This window comes from Panthera onca, chromosome C1, assembly GCF_046562875.1.
Source record: "Panthera onca isolate mPanOnc1 chromosome C1, mPanOnc1 haplotype 2, whole genome shotgun sequence".
In the NCBI taxonomy this organism is placed as follows: domain Eukaryota; kingdom Metazoa; phylum Chordata; class Mammalia; order Carnivora; family Felidae; genus Panthera; species Panthera onca.
The window spans coordinates 127,851,933-127,873,099 of record NC_138346.1 but is presented as its reverse complement, the minus strand read 5'-3'; the positions used below and the strand labels follow the sequence as shown (position 1 = coordinate 127,873,099).

General features: G+C 52.1%; 1 protein-coding gene across 1 annotated transcript; it reads left to right on the top strand.

Moving 5' to 3' along the window:
• Positions 1-211: 211 nt before the first annotated feature.
• STRIP1 (striatin interacting protein 1) lies at positions 212-18,714 on the top strand. Its single transcript, XM_078451583.2, has 21 exons — positions 212-436; positions 3,518-3,587; positions 4,276-4,350; positions 4,783-4,917; positions 4,997-5,117; positions 5,392-5,460; positions 6,401-6,507; positions 6,621-6,748; positions 7,811-7,993; positions 8,350-8,567; positions 9,756-9,821; positions 9,945-10,008; positions 11,286-11,357; positions 12,097-12,171; positions 12,385-12,482; positions 13,717-13,843; positions 14,050-14,150; positions 14,872-14,938; positions 15,488-15,592; positions 16,166-16,370; positions 17,755-18,714. Exons 1-21 carry the CDS (start codon positions 257-259, stop codon positions 18,000-18,002), a joined length of 2,514 nt encoding a protein of 837 aa, XP_078307709.1. The 5' UTR covers positions 212-256; the 3' UTR covers positions 18,003-18,714.
• The last annotated feature ends 2,453 nt before the right edge of the window (positions 18,715-21,167 follow it).

Below are 21,167 nucleotides of genomic sequence, written 5' to 3'. Positions count from 1 at the left end.
CTGAGGGAGCTACGGGAGTACTCACAGATAAAACCGCACCTAAACCGGGACTGAAGGAGGTGAGAACCAAAAAGACTGGAGAGAGAGAAGAGTCACGGCAGAGGCAATCTCGCGAGATGTTGGGCAGCCAAGATGGCTTCCAGCACTTGCCGCCACACTTAATATGGCGATCGGGGAAGTTTCCTGGGGGAAATCACGCGAGAGTTGTAGCACGCCTACAGTCCGTGAATTGAGCCGGGGGTGTGGAGCAGCCAAGATGGAGCCGGCAGCCGGCGGCCCCGGCCCGCTGATCATGAACAACAAACAGCCCCAGCCGCCACCACCTCCGCCACCGGCAACCGCGCAGCCTCCACCCGGAGCCCCGCGGGCCGGCGGAGGCCTCCTGCCCGGGGGCAAAGCCCGGGAGTTCAACCGCAACCAGCGCAAAGACTCGGAGGTCAGGAGCTTCGGGGGGCGAGGACGGCACCGGGCGGGCGGTTGCGAGGGGCCCGGGGCTGCTTTCGGGTTCCAGCTGGGCTTCCCAGAGGGTTGGACATGGCCCGGCGGAGGAGTTGTCATTTTACAGAGAAAGGAGCAGGAAACAAGGCTGGCACCCCCGGAGCCGGGGGCGTGAAGCCGGGGTCCCATCCCCGAGCTCCGCCGCTCGGGAGAACCTCCCGAAGCCGGCGACTGCTCGTTTGTTCCTCTGGGGCGGGGGCTGAGGGTGCGGCCTCGGGGCCCCAGCCCCTGGGGAAGCCGCTCCCGGTCCCAGTTCGGAGATGAGGAGTCAGTGGTCTGCGTGCGCTCCCAGGGGGCGGGCGGCTGCATCCCGACCCCTAACCATCTCTGTCCGCTGGTCCTGTGGGCTTTGCAGCGCGCGGTGGGCGGCGTGTGTGGGCTGGGAAGGGAGCTCAAAACCGGACGGAGCCAATTATCACTAATGGTACTACGCGCCCGGCGTTTTCGAGTATAGCAGGGGGTAACGTTGCCTATTCACTCTGACCTTAGCTAGTACAGGTCCTGGCCCTAGTTTGACGGTGCCTGATGCGTCCGATGCTGAACTGTTAACAGTCATAAATATACATTGTAAACATGCATTAGGGCTCAGCATTCCCTCTCTTGCTAGTGGGCTGTTCCTCTGGTTCCGGAGACACCGTAGTCTGGAGCTGACTAGTCACCTCACCCGGAGTTAAAGAATTCCTCCCACTGCCTCCCATTGTAGATTTCATGAATGAAGACACACGCGTCACAGCACTTTAGGGCTTCTTAATCAGCACGTTCCCAGAGTTTTTACCGTGAGGTCTCCACCTGAGATAACTCAGGGGCTGGTCAGCAGTGAGGCGCTTATTAATGATGGGGAATTCCTCCTTGTCCAAGCGCAGTGTCCCAGGTCCTACCACAGGGCGAGGATACCATCTTTAGATAGGTGAAATCAGTTCCTCTCAAGCTTTTGTATTTTGTTGGTGAGTGCAAACCTCTGGTAAAACGTGTCAGAATTTGCCAAGTCCAAAATGGAGGTACTTTAATTTTGAAGCGCATTATTTGAAAAAGCAATGAATCTGACTTTTTAGAAGCCTTTGCATTGTGGTGTGATAGAGGATTATGAAAGTGGTGGGAGTGAACCTGCCTTCATCAGAAGAGGAGTTTTAGTTTAATGTTTATTTATTTTTGAGAGACAGAGCACAAACGGGGAAGGATCAGAGAGAGAGGGAGACACAGAATCGGAAGCAGGCTCCAGGCTCTGAGCTGTCAGCACAGAGCCTAAAGCCGGGCTCGAACTCATGAACCGTGAGATCATGACCTGAGCCCAAGTCGACGCTTAACCGACAGAGCCACCCAGGCGTCCCAAGAAGAGGAGTTTTAGTTTAAAACTAGCTGTGGAGGTGCCTGGGTGACTGTTGGTTGAGCATGACTCTTGGTTTTGGCTCAGGTCATGATCCCAGGGTTGTGGGATTGAGCCCCATGTCCGGCTCCATGGTGAGTGTGGAGCCTGCTTAAGATTCTCTTTCTTTCTCTCTCTCTGCCCCTCTCCCTTGCTCGCTCTCAAAAATAAAAATAAATAAATAAAACTAGTGATAAATTTTCCTAAGTAGCCACAAATGATCAGATAAATACCCTTCGATGCATTTAAATGTCTCTTTCTACCCTTTAATTTCCATAGAGACTAAACACATGAAAGGCCAGTCAGTGAACACGTTCAGGCTGAGAGGCCTGTTTCAGTTCGTTTTCTTAGAGATCCTGGTGCTGTACTCAGCTCTTTGGGGCACAGCTGGAATCCGTGGGCTGGGAGCCTGAGCAATGCCTGGAGGACAGGGAGGCCGACACCTGATGAGCGCCCACTGTGTGCTACATAATTTTGATTTGGCCTAAAAACTTTGAAGATTGGGGCGCCTGGGTGGCTCAGTCAGTTAAGCGTCCGACTTCGGCTCAGGTCATGATCTCGTGGTTCGTGGGTTTGAGCCCCGCGTCGGGCTCTGTGCTAACAGCTCAGAGCCTGGAGCCTGCTTCGAATTCTGTGTCTCCCTCTCTCTCTGTCCCTCCCTGACTCATGCTCTGTCTCCTTCAAAAATAAACATTAAAAAAAAACCAAAAAAACACCTTGAAGATAGATTTTTGTCATTCCCATTCCATAAATGAAGAAACTGAAGCTCAGTAACTTGTGAAAGTGTACCTTCTGTTGCCTCTGATGGAGTAGAGTTCTTCATTTTTTTTTTTTTTTTTTCAGTTTCTGTGGGTTTGTTATGTCACTTTGTGGGTGGTCTTTGTCTTCCCAAGTAGCTTGTAATTAAGCCTGAGGGCTCTACCTGTTCATCACCTCTTCTATCTTCCGAGCACCAGGCTTCCCAGATGGTGTTTCTCCTCCTCGGTGATCACCTATCCCCGTCAGTGAAAAGATTCTCTTTGTCAGATTCTCTCCTGTGTGTGGGAGGGAGACCATTCTGTTAGGCTGCTACCTTCTCTGTCTGTCAGTTCTCACTGAAATTTGAGAGAAGGGCAGGAAAGCTGAGAGTGTCAATACGCATTTTGTCCTGAGCTGTTGATGGCCTACTAGCCAGAAAGAAGTGAGCCTTCCGGAATCGTAGCACCATGTGGAATGGTACATTCACTGCACAGAACACATAGAAGCTTTGTGTTCATTCATCTAACGAGAATTTATTTGACTATAAACTCGTCATTCATGCCCTCATTCAGGCCAGGTAGTGTGCTGGGCATTGTGAAGTCATTGGTGAGCAGACTGGTGGACAGAGTTCTCGCTCTCAGGGACCTTGCACTCTCGTGGAGGGGCAGACACAAAACAAATACACGTGCCGGTATATAATGGTCAGTTGTAAGCGCTCTAAGGAAAAGTGGAAGGTGCTGTGCAAGGTCTTAATCGGGAGGCCTGAGCTAGCCCAGGAGGCGAAATGTGATAAAACCTCAAAGGAGTGGAGGCGGTGGTGTCTTGTAACCCAGCAGTGTCTCTGGACGCATATGTGTTTCTTCCTTTGGAAAATACTCACAATGGTCTTTTGCGTTACTCTCTCTCCTTTCTCAAAAGGGCTACTCCGAGTCTCCAGATCTCGAGTTTGAATATGCTGACACGGACAAGTGGGCTGCAGAGCTCTCAGGTAAAGCATAGACCTTCATGTTATTTGGGGGTGTTTTTTCCCATATTGGTCTTTAATACAATTAAGAGTGAATGTCATTTTGGAGTTCATTTTCCCCCCTGGCTAGCCTAGTAATGAGGTAGATAGATAGATAAAACATGTTAATTATGGGATTCAAGCCTTGTATAGCTCATAACTTTGGCAAAGCACCTCTGTGCGGTCAGGTCGGTTGACCATGGCCCAGTCACAGATGGTGATGCTCCTCGGCCATCCACTGCCTGCCTGGCGGTGGTGTCTCCTAGGGCGGCAGGTCATGGGGCGTGCTGACAAGCGTGCCTGCATCTGTGCACATCTGTCGCTGCCGCTCATGTGTAACGTGAGCTAGCCTGAGCTGCTCCATAGTAGCCACTGGAGAGACACGTGTCCATAGTGGCAGTCAGCCTGTGGCATGGCAGAATCGATGTGCACTGGACTGGAAATGCCTGGATTTGTCTGTAACTGGCACTCTGATTATCTGCTACAGGGGAAGTCAGCACTCTCTCTGTCGGGCCCGTCAGAGCACTAAGACCCCCTTAGTAACTGGACAGGCCTGGAGTCACTGTGACCGAGGGACAGAATGGGGCTTAGAAGCAAATGCCTTACGTCTCTGCTATATATGAGGCCCCTACAGAACGCGGACATGGAGCTGATGGGGCTTTGTTCTTGACAGAGCTTTACAGCTACACGGAAGGGCCGGAATTCCTGATGAATCGAAAATGCTTTGAGGAAGACTTCCGGATCCATGGTGAGAGGATTCCCCTCACTTCTTGGTTCCTTTGACCCAGCACCATGAGGGCCGCAGGGTTTCTCTTAGTCATCTGAGTGACTGGAGTCACCCTGGACTGACCTAAGAAACCTGCTGAACCACGGTTGTTCAAAGCCACATGTGACCTTCAGGGTGGGCCTGCTGGTGCTCTGGTGGTGGCTTTTCAGAGTGTGAGTATTGGGGGGAAATAACTTTTTATGTGATTGAAATTGCACCAAAACTAGCAGTGTTTCAGTCTGAAAACTCAGATGCATAGAGCAGCAGTGTGGCCTTACGCTGCTGTAAGAGAGTAACTTATCTTTCTGAGTTTTCTGATCTTGTGGCAGGCCTGAATTCAGGAAGTTAACATTGTACCCATTCCATTGCGAGGATTTTTCTGGGCTCCCTTGTAAGTGGTCTCTTGCCCTGCAGTAACAGACAAGAAATGGACCGAGCTGGACACCAACCAGCACCGTACGCATGCCATGAGGCTCCTGGATGGCTTGGAAGTCACTGCCAGGGAGAAAAGACTCAAGGTGGCTCGAGCAATCCTCTACGTTGCCCAAGGTACCGAGTGGGCCCCCAGGCACCCTGGCACCGCCCTGTCGGATACAGGGAGGGACTCAGCTATGCCCCGTGTTCGCAGGCACCTTTGGGGAGTGTAGCTCAGAGGCAGAGGTGCAGTCCTGGATGCGCTACAACATCTTTCTGCTCCTGGAGGTGGGCACGTTCAATGCTTTGGTGGAGCTTCTGAATATGGAGATAGAGTGAGTTCTTCTGGGGAGCTTGAGTAGGGAAGGGGAGGCAGGGGATGAAGGGACAGAGCTTGCAGAACCAACTGCTTTTGAGAAGGGCGAGTGGGCCACATGGGGCGGGGGGGGGGGGGGGGGGGCGGTCCCAGCTCCGTTCTGGTCATGTTGAACTGTGGCCTCTTGGGCAGTCGTAACACACGATAAAGCATTTTGTTCCCCAGCACTTGTCAGGGGAACTTTTCATCGTCCTTCCTGGAGGAGGGCCTGACTCCCCAATCTTCTCCTGTAGCAACAGTGCCGCCTGCAGCAGTGCGGTGAGGAAGCCGGCCATCTCCCTGGCTGACAGCACAGACCTGAGGTGAGCAGGCGGCGAGCCTAGGCTCCCCGAGGATGAGATTGGAGCAGGGGCAGGAGGGCATCCTCAGGTGTCCTCGCCACGTATGCACTCCTTCTGCACATGTTGACTCAGTGTGGCCTGTGGTGGCCCTGCTGAGGGCCCTCCCTAGGAGGGGCTCGGAGGAGACTCCTAAAGGAAACGTCGGGTGAAGCTGCTTACTAGAGCCGTGGCGAGGGGCGGCCTCCTGCCCGCGCTGCTGCCGAGACCTTGGCGGTGTGGTATTTTGTGTTTGGTGAAACACACGACGTGGTTCCTTGGGCTCCGCCTTCTGTGGGTAGCTCGACCCCCACCTCCTTTGTGGCGTTTTGTGGCTGCACGAGAAGTAATAGCGGCTGCTAAACAGTAAGATCACCTTCCCATTTCCGTGAGGCTTAGAATCTGTCTCTGTTTGGGAGTTTTCAGACTGGCTCTTTGTGGTGTTCCCCACGGTGGTTGGGGCACCGCCTGCTCGCTCCCGATTCCCGTGCCAGTGTGGTAACCTTTGCTTCTTGTTGCCTTGACTCTGCGTTGCTTCTTCTGATCCGGCAGCTACTTCCACAGCTCATGCCCACCTCTGTTTTTCCTGCTCCAGGGAGCTTAGGGCAGTAAATGCTTATGGCCGTTCTTGTTCATATTAATGCGTTCAGCAACCATTTATTTATTAAGCACCTGCTTTGAGTGAGCACTTAGCTCAGTGCCGGAATACAAAGCAGGGTAACATCTGGTCGTAACCTTAGCACTTGGGTGAGAAGGGCACACCAAGAGGGGCCCTGTGAGAGTCTCAGTTCTCCCCGTGTCACAGCCGTCCGCCACCAACTAGCCTTTGTGCACGAGCTTTCCTCATGTCAGCTGGAATGTGAGGAAGCCAGGACGCCCCCTTGATTCCTCATTCTTCACCATTATGACTGGCTCTTGTTCCCAGGGTACTGCTCAACATCATGTACCTGATTGTGGAGACCGTTCACCAGGAGTGTGAGGGCGATAAGGCCGAGTGGAGGACCATGCGACAGACCTTCAGGGCTGAGCTGGGTAGGGCCCTGAAGATCCTGGCATCTTGAGGCTCTGCCCGGGAGCTGAGGCTGCTGGCCTGTGGGAGGGTCCTGTTCCTGCTGGTGGCCCTGATCATTTTGTGTTGCCTCTAGGTTCCCCCCTGTACAACAACGAACCATTTGCCATCATGCTGTTTGGGATGGTGACCAAATTTTGCAGCGGTCATGCCCCTCACTTCCCCATGAAGAAAGTTCTCTTACTTCTCTGGAAGACAGTGTTGGTGAGTACCCCCTTGAAGGGGGGTACTGTATATCCTTTTAAATGTTGAATTGTATGAAAATCTCTATATAAATTAACATGTAATTAACTGCTTTGGTTTAAAACAAAATAGCACGCTTGACTCACGGCAGGCAAAGAGGACTTGGCCCTTGAGTCAAAATAGATTGTTGGCTCCCTGACTCCTGGAGTCATAAAACACCTTCCCCCAGCCAGACAGGCTGCTTCTGAACCTGGCTGGAGTCAGTAAAGTGATTGGAAGCAGAATTAGAGCTGGTGTAACTGGGTCCCCTCAGTCAGAGGTCACTTGAAGGAAGCAAGAGCGAGCCCTGGGCTAGCGCCATCTTCCTCGGGGTGTGGTGTGGAGCCTGTTTCTGGCTAGGGAAAGAGTGGCCAGCACCCTCGGCTTGGGGCATTGTCGGCAGCCGAGCTCGCCGCCTTTTCCACCTGGACGAGAGACCTCAGCAGAGAGTGGAGCTGCCGTCGAGACTCCTCCTCCCCCTGGGGCTCATCTCCCTCTTTCCAGAGCAGGCCAACTCTGCAGAGCCAGGCTCGTGAGTTTAGGATCTCTTTAGAGTGGTGCGCACATTATATTTTGGTGAGACATCCTCTTGGTTCCTCACAAAGCCTTGCTGAAGCCAGAGACAAAAGCTGAATACCACTGGGGTTTGGCTTCTAGGAGGATGTTGGAGTATCTAATGATGTATTCCCAATTTGAATTTGAAAGACTGGTAGGTACAGCTTTGGAAGCATGTGAGTCACAGGCTTTTCTAGAAACCTGAAAGGATAGGCTCTTGAGTTTGCTTTTTTGGCACGAAGAGTATATATCCTACGTGCAGAGCTAAACCTGTGTGTGCCGGCTCAGTCAGCCCGCATACCTCCTTCCCTTGGTCTGCTTTCTCCACTCCCACGTTGGTGTCGCTGAATTCTCGTGTGAGTGGGTTTAGTCCCTGGTTCAGAGATTGATGCAGGTCATGGTGTCACGCATGCTTTCAAGCCTGACGCGGGGCTGAGGGACCCATTTGTAGATGTGTGACCCCGGCCCCGCCCCTCGTCCGCGTTGCAGTGCACACTGGGCGGCTTCGAGGAGCTGCAGAGCATGAAGGCCGAGAAGCGCACCGTCCTGGGCCTTCCCCCGCTGCCTGAGGACAGCATCAAGGTGATCCGCAACATGAGGGCCGCCTCCCCGCCGGCGTCTGCCTCAGACCTGATTGAGCAGCAGCAGAAGCGGGGCCGTCGGGAGCACAAGGTGAGGGTGACCGGTGTCCCCGGTGACTCCTGAGGGTCTGAAGGGGCACATCGCGTGGCAGCCTGATCCCCGGGTGGGTGGGGTTGTTGGAAATCCTCTCTGAGCAGCTAATCCAAATGAAGGCCTCCAGGCTGGGGGATGCTGTGTCTCTGAGTGGACACTCACCACATGGCACTCTTGAGGCACTGCGTCAAGAGAGGATTTGTCCTCTGGGCCCAACCTTGACTTCCTCTCTGGTTTTTCCACTGCCCTTGGCTCTGCCTTCCACCTTTGTGTGTTATGGCTTGTCTAGCCTCCTTGCCCTCTTATGGTTCCTTGCTTGGCACTTGTCCGATTCCCCTTCCCTCTGTTTTCAGGCACTGATAAAACAGGACAACTTGGATGCCTTCAACGAGCGGGATCCTTACAAGGCTGATGACTCTCGAGAAGAGGAAGAGGAGAATGACGATGACAACAGCCTGGAGGGGGAGACATTCCCCCTTGAGCGGGATGAAGTGATGCCTCCCCCACTGCAGCACCCTCAGACTGACAGGCTTACCTGCCCAAAGGGGCTTCCGTGGGCTCCCAAGGTCAGGTGAGCCTCAGACACCTGGAACACTCCTGGCTCTTGAAACCAGAGGCCTTCCACCCCTAAGCCTGCCCCAGGCCTGAGTCACCACACGAGATCCTCTGAAGGGCCAGGCTGACCTTGGCTCTGGGATGAAGCTCTCTTAAAGTACCCTGTGTTGGCCTAGAGGCCTCAGGGTGCTGGCCTCGGACAGAGAGACCCGTGTATGGCTCTTGAATCAGTAATATGAATTAGCTCTTGGTTAGCCGTACTAATGAAGGGGGAATAGGGAAAAATGAGAACAAGGACACTTAACTGAACCCATCTCCACTCACCTTGGGGTTGTATGTGGTTTTTAACAGAAAAATTAAAGATTAAGGAAGAGCTTTAGAATCCTAGGTAAGGTGTTTGAGATATGTATGCATAAATCAGGTGGGAAGGTACCTGGATATGAGTGGTTTCTGTTTAAAAAGTCACCAACTTAAGAAATAGGTGAGTATGTGAAAGGGCAATGCAGAAGTCACTTTTTCCATCTGAAACCCCAGTTTTCAGTGATCTGTGGATGGGATTACAATGCAAGTCTTCAGAAAACGTGACATGTGCTGCTTGTCTGAGGCAGGAGAACAGGACTCATATGAAAATATCAGAAGCGTATAGATCCAGTTGTAAAAACTTTACATATTTGAGAAATTCTTTTGACAAACTTGTTATTGGTATCTGAATGACATGTGCTTTAAGTTTGATGTGTCACCTTAATTTTACAGGTAAACTGGTTACATACACATAATACACTTTCAGGTTATTGACCCAACAACGTTATGAAGGACATTAAGACAGTGTGAAGATTTTCTTTTTTCTTTTTTTTACTAAAAAGAAAAACAGTGGGGGCGCCTGGGTGGCTCAGTCGGTTAAGCGTCTGACTTCGGCTCAAGTCATGATCTTTTGGTTCATGGGTTCAAGCCCTGCATCGGACTCTGTGCTGACAGAGTCTGGAGCCTGCTTCGGATTCTGTGTCTCCCTCTCTCTCTCTGCCCCTCCCCTGCTCATGTTCTGTCTCTCTCTCTCTGAAAAATGAAAACTTAAAAAAAAAAAAAAAAAAAAAAGTGGTGGGAGACCTTTTCTTCTGGCTTTGCAGTTTCTGAACCTTCTATGTTTTATTAACCATGGCACCTTGAAATAACTTTTAATAAAAACTTTGTTCGTTCTCTTTGGCAGAGAGAAAGACATTGAGATGTTCCTCGAGTCCAGCCGTAGCAAGTTTATCGGTTACACTCTAGGCAGGTGAGTGTGATCTGAGTTCCTTTTGAAGGAAGGTAGCGGGAGTGCACTCTCCTGGCCTCTGGTGTTTGTGGATCAAGGCGAGTTGATGTCCGGGCTCAACACAGGGCTTTCTTTATTCTGCAGTGACACGAACACAGTGGTGGGGCTGCCCAGGCCAATCCACGAAAGCATCAAGACTCTGAAACAGGTAGGTGGCCTTGGGTGAGCTTTTGGCCTACTTTGGTCCCAAGTGAGTAAAGTGAGAGCAGCCTGTTGGGATAAACCTTTTGAGATGGTTGTCTGCCTGAAGGAGCCTGGGGCAGGGGAATGGGTGGACCACAGCCATACCTTTAACACAGCTCTTTGTAAGTTTTACTTATTTTAGCTGAGTTCTTGTTGGGGACTTAACTGGGCCGTTATTAAAGATATACTTGAGGGGCGCCTGGGTGGCTCAGTCGGTTAAGCGTCCAACTTCGACTCAGGTCATGATCTCGCAGTTTGTGAGTTCAACCCCGCATCAGGCTCTGTGCTGACAGCTCAGTCTGGAGCCTGCTTCGGATTCTGTGTCTCCGCCTCTCTCTGCCCCTCCTATCCTCATGCTCTGTCTCTCAATAATAAATAAACGTTTAAAAAAATTAAAAAAAAAAAAAATGTGTTTGATAGTTGGGAGTTTTAAGGGGCCTGAGTTTTCCTAGCCTTAGTTCTAAAGCATTTGAGATCGAGAACTGGGCAGATGGAGATCAAAACACCAGCTTTACTGCTGATAGAGCTACTGGAGAGTGAGCCGTAAGAACATGGTAATGATATGCATCCCATTGCTTTACTTCCAGAATTAGGCAGCCAGGGCCAGGCAGGGCTGGAACTATGCTAAGCCTGGTTGAGGAGCAGAAGAGAGTCCAGGCTTTTTTTTTTTTTTCTAAAGAGAGAAGGAGGTTGGGGTCAGAAAGTCCTGTTCCTCCTCCCATACCTGCCAGTCAGCAAAGTGAGGAAAGAGCGTGTGGGAAGAAGCAGGGAGGCCAGGAGTTTTTACACACACATGTCTCTCCACATGGGAGGAGGCATCACGAGTGGGGAAAGGATGTCTTCCCTGACAACATGTCGGCGTGTGAATGTCGGTATGTTTTTGAAGTGTGTGTTTGAGATTTGTAGTACGAAGTGGGCCTTGTGCGGCTAGGCTTTTGAGTACTAGCTTCTGAGTACTTGAGTACTTGCTCCTGAGTACTTGATTCTCCCTTTAATAGTTTTTTCTTCTGTCTTTATAGCTATCTGAAAAAAACCCTTTCCCTTAGTTTGTGTCTAATGTGTGCTTTTAGACTGGTTTTAAGTATGTGCCCACTTAGAAAATATTTCAGGATTTGAGTTAGGGATCTTTGTGGTGACTTAGCCCTCTTTGAGAAGCTCGGGTTTGAGGAAAGTTGCCTGAGGTCTTTGCCAGGGTGCGGGGCTCTGACCGGAGACTGAGAGGCGTTCCCTCTTTCTCTCCAGCACAAGTACACGTCGATTGCAGAGGTACAGGCGCAGATGGAGGAGGAGTACCTTCGCTCTCCTCTCTCGGGGGTGAGTCTGAGGCCTTCTTCGGCCACTGGACCGCCAGCAGCTCCCAGGCACTGCTGGGCCCAGACTACAGAGCTGCTCCAGACCCCGTCTTCAAAAAACTCCCAGTCTCGGGGCGCCTGGGTGGTGCAGTCGGTTAAGCGTCCGACTTCAGCCAGGTCACGATCTCGCGGTCCGTGAGTTCGAGCCCCGCGTCGGGCTCTGGGCTGATGGCTCGGAGCCTGGAGCCTGTTTCCGATTCTGTGTCTCCCTCTCTTTCTGACCCTCCCCCGTTCATGCTCTGTCTCTCTCTGTCCCAAAAAATAAATAAAAAACGTTGAAAAAAAAAATTAAAAAAAAAAAAAAAACTCCCAGTCTCGCTCCCACACCAGGGCTGGTGTATGTCTAGGGTGGGGGTCAAGAGCCCAGTCACCTGCCTCTGACTCCCGGCTCCACCACTCAGTAGGTGGCAACTTAGGCAAGTTACCAAATCTCTCTGTGCTTTAGTTTCCTTGCCTGTAGAATGGGAATGATGATAGTCCCTCCTCCATAGAGCTGCAGTAAAGTTGAAGTGAGTTATTACAAGTATGGTGCCTGGCACGTGTAGCACGTGTAGCACGTGTATTCTTCACGGTTTGCCATTATTACCGACATCATCATTTACATCAATACTTAACAGATTCTCCTCCAGCCAGCTAGCAAGCTGGCTCAGGAGAGCAGAGTCAGGACTGGGGTTTTGTATTTGTACCTGTTGTGTTACAAGGGAGAAGAGGAAGTGGAGCAGGTACCCGCGGAAACCCTTTACCAAGGCTTGCTTCCCAGCCTGCCCCAGTACATGGTGAGTGCTCCTGCTCTTGAGGTGTCGCCTCCTCTTCGTGAGTGCTCTGGGTCTGGGACCCCTCCGGTGCCCATCAGTACCTGCCATGGGACCGCCCTCCCTGCTACACTGGCCTTGAGAGGATGCCCTGCCGGTGTCAGCCCCTCCTCCCGCCCGCCCGCCCGAACACCTCCCGAAGGACCACTTCTCAGGCTTCGGTCTGCTGCTCCCCAGATCGCGCTGCTGAAGATCCTGCTGGCTGCCGCCCCCACCTCGAAAGCCAAAACAGACTCAATCAACATCTTAGCAGACGTCCTGCCTGAGGAGATGCCGTGAGTAGTATGCCTGTGAATGGAGCAGGCTAGGGGCCGCCAAGTAGAGGAGCTAGGGGAAGCGTTTTCCTCTTGGTCCCACTCTTGCTCGTTTGTTTTCTTTTTTTGGCTCAACTTCTCTGTAGGTTAAGTTTAGGGTGTTCCTGACTCAGAAGAAAGAAAATGTATCTATGGGATTAAATATTTGGTTTTACTGTTGGGGAAGTGGCTTAGTGTGGTTGGCCTGGATTCTAGTGTAGACTTTGCCACTGAGTGAACTAGGGAAAAGTCATCTTCTCCTCTATAAAATGAATCAGGCTGTGTTCGACATTTCCTGAAACCTTCCCTCGAAAGCTGTCTGAGCAACACACCCAGGACCTGTAGGTTTAGCTTCTGGACAGTTTACCAGCCAGCAGCTGAACCTGAGCTGGGTATAGGATTCTTTCCTATTGGCTGGCGATTTGGCATGTGGAGTATTTGCGGATATCTCTAGCTGATAGTGAAATCCTTAGGGGTTCTTTTTCCCTGAGGCACTGACCTCATCACTTTGATGTAAGAGTACAAAGCAAGATCATTTTCTGCTTTGAGAAGGACCTGGGCTTTGATCTGACCTCCTTCCTGCGTGCCAGGGTGCCAGCTCAGCCCGGCTCCCTGGGGGCTTGGGGGCTGGGCCCCTTGAGTCTGGCAGTGATAGCTGCATGAGGGAGGAGGCAGGGATTGGCTACTACCAAAGGGAGTGTCCCAGAACACTAGGCCATCATGATGGTCCTTGGAAGAAGGGTCCCAGAGTCAAATATTAAATCTCCTCTTAGATTTACAGTGAGAAGTCCTGAATTAAGAAACCGATTTAACTCAGTGCTTCTTCCATTTATCTGACTCCAAAGCCCTTTTTTCTCCATAGCCTGAAACATCTCAGTGTGCTAGCGTTCCCCAGAATACACTTTGAGGAACCCAGGTTCATCTCATGGCAAAAGTGTAGGAAGATCTTGAAAAGGAGAAGTTCATTTTGGGAGGAAAAGCAGGGCAATAGGCTAAGAACGTGTTTGAGGCCCCCCAGGAAGCAAATTTTGCTGAGCTGGATTGCTTGTTGAGGTGGGTGGGAGGAGCCCTGGCCCTGATCTCAGAGATGTCCACAGGGTGGGTGGTGAGGTGGAAGCCTTTGCCTGGGGAAGGCTCAGGAATCCCATCTCTCCTGCGAGTGCCCAAAGGGTAGCGCTGCCCATGCTGGTGGCTCACCCGGAAATTGTGTTTCCAGCACCACCGTGTTGCAGAGCATGAAGCTAGGGGTGGATGTGAACCGCCACAAAGAGGTCATTGTTAAGGCCATTTCTGCTGTCCTGCTGTTGCTGCTCAAGCATTTTAAGTTGAACCACGTCTACCAGGTACCTGCCGGGCCTTCCCTTCTGTTCACTGGGCCAGGGCCTCAGGCAGCGCTGCTCCTCCAGCCCCAGGGAGGCCTTGCCCTTCAAACCCCCTTGAGCTCTGCATGAATGTTTTAAGATCCAGTCCTCCAACTAAGGCCTTTTATCACTGGAAGGAGGAGGGTGTGGTCCTAAAGGGCATGCTTATTTTTTTCTATTGGTTTCAGTTTGAATACATGGCCCAGCACCTGGTGTTTGCCAATTGCATCCCTTTGATCCTAAAGTTCTTCAATCAAAACATCATGTCCTACATCACCGCCAAGAACAGGTGATAAGGATGAGGGATCAGGAAGGGGTAGGGATGGCCAGAGGCCCGGCTGGCCTCTCCTGAGCTCATTCAGCACCTACAAGCCAGCACTCTGCCAGACGTCAGGACACAAAGATGGACGAGTCATGGTCTCTGCTCTGGAAAATGCCGGTGTGTCAGGTCTGAGTCCAGCTAGTCTAGTGACAGGTGACTCAGTCTGTGCCTGGGTGGGAGGGTTCTCATCCTGGGCCCTCACTGTTGTGTGCTTCTTCGAGGACACTGGCCGGGCCTCCTGTTCTCTACGGAGCTCTGCCACGTGCACCGTAAGGACCCATCTGCTGACTCTACCCCTGTCCCCGTCGCCTGGTACCAGCTGTATTTGATGGTACACCGCAGAGTGAGCTGTGGGCCAGACGCCGTCTCCTTTAGGGGCTTGGCATACATTAATTGCCTAGAGAAATCTTCTGCTCCAGCCCCAGACTCATTGCTATTGGGAAAGCAGTCTTTCTGAACCTTACAAGATGACAGGCTGGTCCCTGGTCATAGAGGGACCGTATAAGTTCTCTTGAAACAGGGATTTCATCATCCTCTAGCTGGGGAAATGAGGGGAGTACAGGCTAGGCGGTCCTGCTTCCACTCCCAGCAAGTAAGGAGGAAGGCTGGGAGCCAGCCACGTCCCAGCTGTCTCTCCAGCCCCTATCTTTGCTCACGGTGGTCGCCCGGCTTCTCTTTCTCCCTGCAGCATCTCTGTCCTGGATTACCCTCACTGCGTGGTACATGAGCTGCCGGAACTGACTGCTGAGAGTCTGGTGAGTCACGCTGTTCCTTTGGCGTGAGGGGGGTGTTGGAGGGCCTGCCTCCCCCGATACAGAGATAGAGGGGCTCACAGATGAGGTCACCCGTTGGGTGCTGGCTTTTAAAGCACTGTAATTGCACAGAAGGGCCGGAGGAGGGACCTTGCAGAGTGGAAAGATTTGGATACAGGGAGTAGTTCATCAGGAGTGTGGTGTTCAGGGGCTGCCGACCCAGAGCTCACCTGGTCGAGTGGTTTCCCTCTCCCACACTGGATCTCTGTGGGGCACAGCTCTGAGGAAGCCTGGGTGTGGGTGCCCCGGGTGTGGAGGCTGATGGCACAGCCCCCTCAAATCATGCTCCGTGTTTCCTGCAGAAAAATTCTAGGGGACTCCCTTATCCCTGCCAAGCTCTGGGATGGAAGTACCCTGGGCTGAGGAGAGGAGAGGGCTGCCGCTATAGACGAGGAGAGAGCTGGCAGTTCCGAGAGAGGTGTGAGGGCCTTGGAAACCACTGAGCACCCTGCAGCTGTGAGAGTTACAGGCATTCCTGGGTTTTCCCTGCAGGAAGCAGGTGACAATAACCAGTTTTGCTGGAGGAACCTCTTTTCTTGCATCAATCTGCTTCGGATCTTGAACAAGCTGACAAAATGGAAGCATTCGAGGACGATGGTGAGCTAGTACAGTCAGCAGGCACGCAACTCGGAGCTCAAGGCAGAGGGCCACACTTCGTGCTGTCCCCTCCCAGGACGTCCGTGGAGTAGGCTTGCTGCTGCCCTATACCCTTCTCACTGGACTCTTCCTGTAGCCACATCCTTGCATGTTAATGGCTGATGCCTGGCCCCTTGCTGAGTTGAACTAGAAGCTAGAAGAGTCTCGGTCATGGCCTGAAACGAATCGACACTTAGAGAAGGGATTTTACTACATTCTCTTAATCTCCATCAGTAACACAACCAGGGTTCTAGGAGTTTCCCTCAACCTTGAGTCTGAGGACGCCTTTGGAGTAGGGAAGTCCACGAATCCTCGGAGATTTTACGTACATGCACATAGGAACGTTCACAGTGAGAGACTTCACGGCTTTCCTCAGATTTCACAATGACCTGTGATTTGGGCAGTGGGGCGTCCATGCCCGGGAAACCCTCTCAGTCTGGGGAAAACTGGGATGGTTAGTTACCCTTAACCCTAGAAGGTGGTAGTGCAGGAGTTTTTCTCTGCCCTCAGCCTGGTCCTCGTGCCTCTTTCCAGATGCTAGTGGTGTTCAAGTCGGCCCCCATCTTGAAGCGGGCCTTGAAGGTGAAACAGGCCATGATGCAGCTCTACGTGCTGAAGCTGCTCAAGGTGCAAACCAAGTATCTGGGACGGCAGTGGCGGAAGAGCAACATGAAGACCATGTCCGCCATCTACCAGAAGGTGCGGCATCGGCTGAATGACGACTGGGCGTACGGCAACGGTAAGGCTCTGGCACAAGCTGGGCCGGGCCAGGGGGGTGGGGGGGTTAGGGGTGACAGCTTTCCAGAACCCCGAATAATCTAGTTCCTGCTTTTGTGGCCTCAGGATAGGAGCTCCAGGAAGGACTTTGAGAAGCTGCCTTGACTTGGTGCCTGTGATCATCCCCCAGTACTCTCTTCCTCCCCCTGAACTAGTTCCTTTTCCAGAAACTCTCACAAGACGCTCTCCCATCTTTTCTCTCCTCACTACAACCTTCTTAGTTCTGGCCACTGAAATTCCCACAGAGCCTGATGGCTTCCTTGCCCCCAGTTTCTTCATCGGTGCCTCAAAGTGTGCCCCAGTGATCTTTTAAAAATTTTTTTTTCTTTATTTTTGAGAGGCAGAGAGAGACAGAGCAAGAGTTGGGGAGGGGCAGAGAGAAACGGAGACACAGAATCCCAAGCAGGCTCCAGGCTCTGAGCTGTCAGCACAGAGCCCCATGCAGGGCCTGAACTCACAAACTGTGAGGTCATGCATGACCTGAGCTGAAGTCAGATGTTCAACTGACTGAGCCACTGAGACGCCCTGCCCCAGTGATCTTTTTAAAAAGCATATCTTGTGGGGCTAACTCCCCGAGTGAAATCCTTTGTTAGCTTCTGATTTCCCTTAGAATTTGAGCCACACTCTTAAGGCATGTGAGGCTTGCCCAGCCTCCCTTCCCCTCCTTCATAATCTGATCCAGCTTCTCTCCAGCCCAGCCTCTGTCACATACAGGGATCTTGGCACATTAACCACGTTGTCCCCCACTTTTCTTGCCCCTGGCAGGAAGCCTCCCTCATACGCCTCACTGTTCGGTATCTGTATGCGTCCCTCCCATCTGGGGGGCTCCCTCAGCCTTCAGGCAGAGTGGGCTCTTCCCGGGCTTTCCTGAGTGTGCTGCCACACCATACCATTCTAGCCCACAGCCCCATGGCCAGGTGACCACATCTGTACCCCGATGCCCTGAATTTGTGTAGACCCAGCGTGGCCCCCAGTCCCTGGTCAGGAAACTGAGGGAATGAGCAAATGAGGGAATCTGCAGTTTCCTGCCATTGATCTCAGAGAGCCAGGAGAGTGTAACTTTCAGAGAAGTATGTCATTCCATGGCTCTCCCTGGCTGGGTCCCCCTAAACTGCAGTGTGGCCCCTTTCCCTGTAGATCTGGCTTTTCTCTTTTTACCTGAGTTTCCTTTGTGTCTAAGGAAAAAGCCCTGTCAGTCTTCCCGAGGATAGAGATTGGAGGTCTCTGGCTCCCAGTTGACAATCAACATTTCAGGCCAGGGCCAGCCTGGCCCCAAGCTCTAGTGAACCTAGGGGGAGCTGCCACGAGCGCTTGGCCCCTGAACGTGTCTTCCTGCTTTGTCTCAGATCTTGATGCGCGGCCCTGGGACTTCCAGGCAGAGGAATGTGCCCTCCGTGCCAATATCGAACGCTTCAACGCCCGGCGGTATGACCGAGCCCATAGCAACCCGGACTTCCTACCTGTGGACAACTGCCTGCAGAGTGTCCTGGGCCAGCGGGTGGACCTCCCTGAGGACTTCCAGATGAACTACGACCTCTGGTTAGAAAGGGAGGTCTTCTCCAAGCCCATTTCCTGGGAGGAGCTGCTGCAGTGAGGCTCCTGGGCAGGGGACTGACTGCAAAGGAAAGAAGGGGTGATCTGGAGGTGCCCCAGGGGCTGTCCCAGTTCATTGCCGCAGTGCTCCCACCTCCCTCCAGGTGGCACCACAGCCCCACTGTGCCCTCCCTAGGCCCCGCTGGGCTTGTGGGTGAGTCAAATTTGGCCCTTCATTCATTCCCAGCGTCCTGCTCAGAGCAGCGAGCTCTCTGCGTGGGATCCTCTCTTCTTCACTCATCCCCACCCTCTTCTCTTGGACGTGGTCGGTTGCGGCTCATTTCTCAGTCAGCCCAAGGCTGGGAAAAGCCTAGATGGGCTGGGACGCCGTTGCATCTGAGTTGCAGGGGCCACACTGAGGCTCTTCCTGAGACACACACATCCTTGGAGTCTCAGCCGGCCGAGGAGGAGGGCTTAGCATTAGGCCAGGGTCAGAAAGTCGGAATCTTGGTTTTGCTTTGGGGGGTTTCTGATGTCACTGCTTTCGTCCCGAGGCAATTGCAGAGGCTCCTACAGCTGCCTCAGTACTTTGGTTTTGGACAGGGTTGGGGGGTAGGAACGGAAGCTGCCCTTAACCAGAGATGCCATTTTTCCTCTTGGCTTGCAGGGGTCTGTAAATACCTATATATAAATCTCTGTGTATTCTCTTGTGTCACATTGGGGTTTTTAACGTGTTTGTGTATTCTGTTTACATTAAAAGGAAGCAAAAATGACCCCCATTGCCTTGTCTGCAGGAAATACGGTCCCTGAGTATCTATAAGTCCAGAAAATGGGTTTTCCTGCCAGCATTGATAGGTCACCCGCTTGTTCCCTGCCAGGCTGCCTGCCTTTGCCACCTGAGGGGGAGGTACTGGGGGAGTTGGCATTTATCCAGAGTCAATCCAGGATTGTTCCAGCCCAGCTCAGGGCTCTGGGCTGCTGAGGTGATAAGTTGTCCTGTACCCCTGTGTTTGATAGAGTTGCAGTAGGAGCCCCAGGCATCTCCGGATCGCTCTCCTGAGGGGGCCTCAGCCAAACCAGTTTCAGTGCTAGGGAGGGGGAGGGGCTAGGTCGGCTGCTCTGGGCCCTCGCAAGGATAGGTGGTTGGGACTGAGAGGAAACTTCTTTGCCCAGAGCCTGGGGAAGCAGACCATCTGGAGTCAGCCTCACAGTGGGAAGGAGTGTGTCTGAGGGCCCAGGAGCCCGCCTCGCTGGAGGAAGAGGCAAGGACGATCTCTGGGAGGTGTCGGTTTGCAGACCCTGGAGCCTGCACCTGGCCTTGCGATCCTGGGCACGTCTGCTTCCACCTAGTTTGATCTTGAGGCTTTGTTTCTGATGCTTATGAAAGTACTGTTTCCTTTCCAGAATGACTTAAAAGGTCCCTTGTCTTACCTTTAGGCCATGTGTACGGGATCTTAAGTCTCTTGACTTATATAGGAAATGTACTCTGGGGAAAATCTCCCTCTCGTGGGTTCTTCTGTTCAGTGCCTGCTTGGCCTGGGTTTTGACTGAGCCTCAGTGCAGGCCCCAAGCTGGGCTTCCAAGAGAAGCCTGATGTGCCAGCATGGTTAGGAGCAGCAGAGGGGAAGCGAGCACTGTATTTTTTCTGTAAGTCACACAGCCTCTGATAGGAATTCCCTGTGACTGATCGACTTTTTGCCCCTAAGCAACTTGCACAGGACAAGGGAGTTTGACACAATTCATGTGTGCGTGATGCATTTTCTGCTGTTTCATGCCAGGACCAATAGGAAGTATGCATCATGAAATTTTAGTTTGGGTAAGATAGATTTTCACATTGTACTCCACCAGGCAGCCTGGCTCACTGAGCCAGCTTGTCTGACAGCTTTGCTTCCTTCCCCTTTTTTGATTTCCCCATTCTCCTCTGAAGCTTCCCTTAACCAGAGTTGCCATTTTTTCCCCTTGGGTTGCAAAGGTCTATAAATGTCTATATAAAAATTTGTGCGGAAAAGAACACAGGATATCAAAGCTGCAAGGGCCATAAAGCCCGGGTGCGTGGGAGGATTCACACATCTGTAGGCCCAGGGCCTGGCCTAGGAGAGTAAGAGCCTTATCATAGCTGCAGAATGTGCTAGTGGTAGATTGGCCTTTCAAATCCAAGCTTTTGTACAGAAATGTCTTTTGGAGCAAGTGGCCATCCACAATCTCTGGCTTCATTTCTCATATGGGTCCTGAGACGGGCAAGGTATGTGAAGATCCTTTGTAAATGGCTGAGTTATATAAAATGTTGATTATTGCCAACCAGGCTCAAGGTCCAGTGCTCCTTCAATCCACTGAGGGATGAGTTACCCCGTGGCTTTATCACCTGAGGGAACTGTCCCCTGTTAACCAAGAGTTATCACTTACTGAGGGCCAGTTAGGTGCCAGGCCCAATATTGATGCTTCTTGAAAGTTCATTTTCCACACAGGAGCTAGCAAATGTTTAGTGCTTACTATGTGCCGGTCACTACTCTGAGCACTTTATATGTAATAGCTTCTTGCTTATAATAACCCTGAAAAGTAGTACCATTATAGTGCTTATTTTGCACATGAGAAACCGGCACAGAAAGGATAAAGAACTTGCCCAAGGTCACAAAATAACGAGAGCCAGAGCCTGGATGCCAACCCAGGGCTCTGTTTGCAAAGTGTGTATGCCCCGTTCCCCACCCCTTCCACCGTGCCCTTTCTCTAATGAATCATTTTTATTCCCCAGCACCTACCACCAGTGCATTCACTTGCTCTTTTAGTCACTTTAGTCGGTACTTAGTATTTGCTCAAATACAGTCCTTGGCAAGAAGATTCTGGGCAAATGTCAGTGAGGCCTTGGCCCGGCCTCTGGTATGTCCCACATGTGCCCCTGTCAAGGTAATTTGGGGGCTGTTGCTGCTACTTGCCTTTTCAGCCTGAGCTTAAATGTCTTTCTCTCCTGGGCCCCAGAGGACTCGTGTGGCTGCCCCACCAGACCCTCTAGGCTTCTCTCCCAGGAGGCCGGCTTCCCGTCTGTCCCCTACTGAACTGCCTGCTCGGGGATGCAGTAGCTGTGCCATTCATTTGGCACTTGGCACGGTCAGCGTCAGGCTGCAGGCTCTCCCATTTACACACTAAAGGGCCTTGAGCTCCTCCAGCTCCAAGCCTCAGTTGGCTTATCTATAAAAATCAGTGTAAAAATAGCACGGTGGTCACGAATAAG

Excerpts from the sequence above, each read along its gene's own strand:
- STRIP1 (XM_078451583.2), top strand. The coding sequence starts at position 257 with ATGGAGCCGGCAGCCGGCGGCCCCGGCCCGCTGATCATGAACAACAAA. Across the intron at positions 5,118-5,391 it reads CTTCTGAATATGGAGATAGA|CAACAGTGCCGCCTGCAGCA; the intron begins GTGAGTTCTTCT and ends CTTCTCCTGTAG. Across the intron at positions 10,009-11,285 it reads GCATCAAGACTCTGAAACAG|CACAAGTACACGTCGATTGC; the intron begins GTAGGTGGCCTT and ends CTTTCTCTCCAG.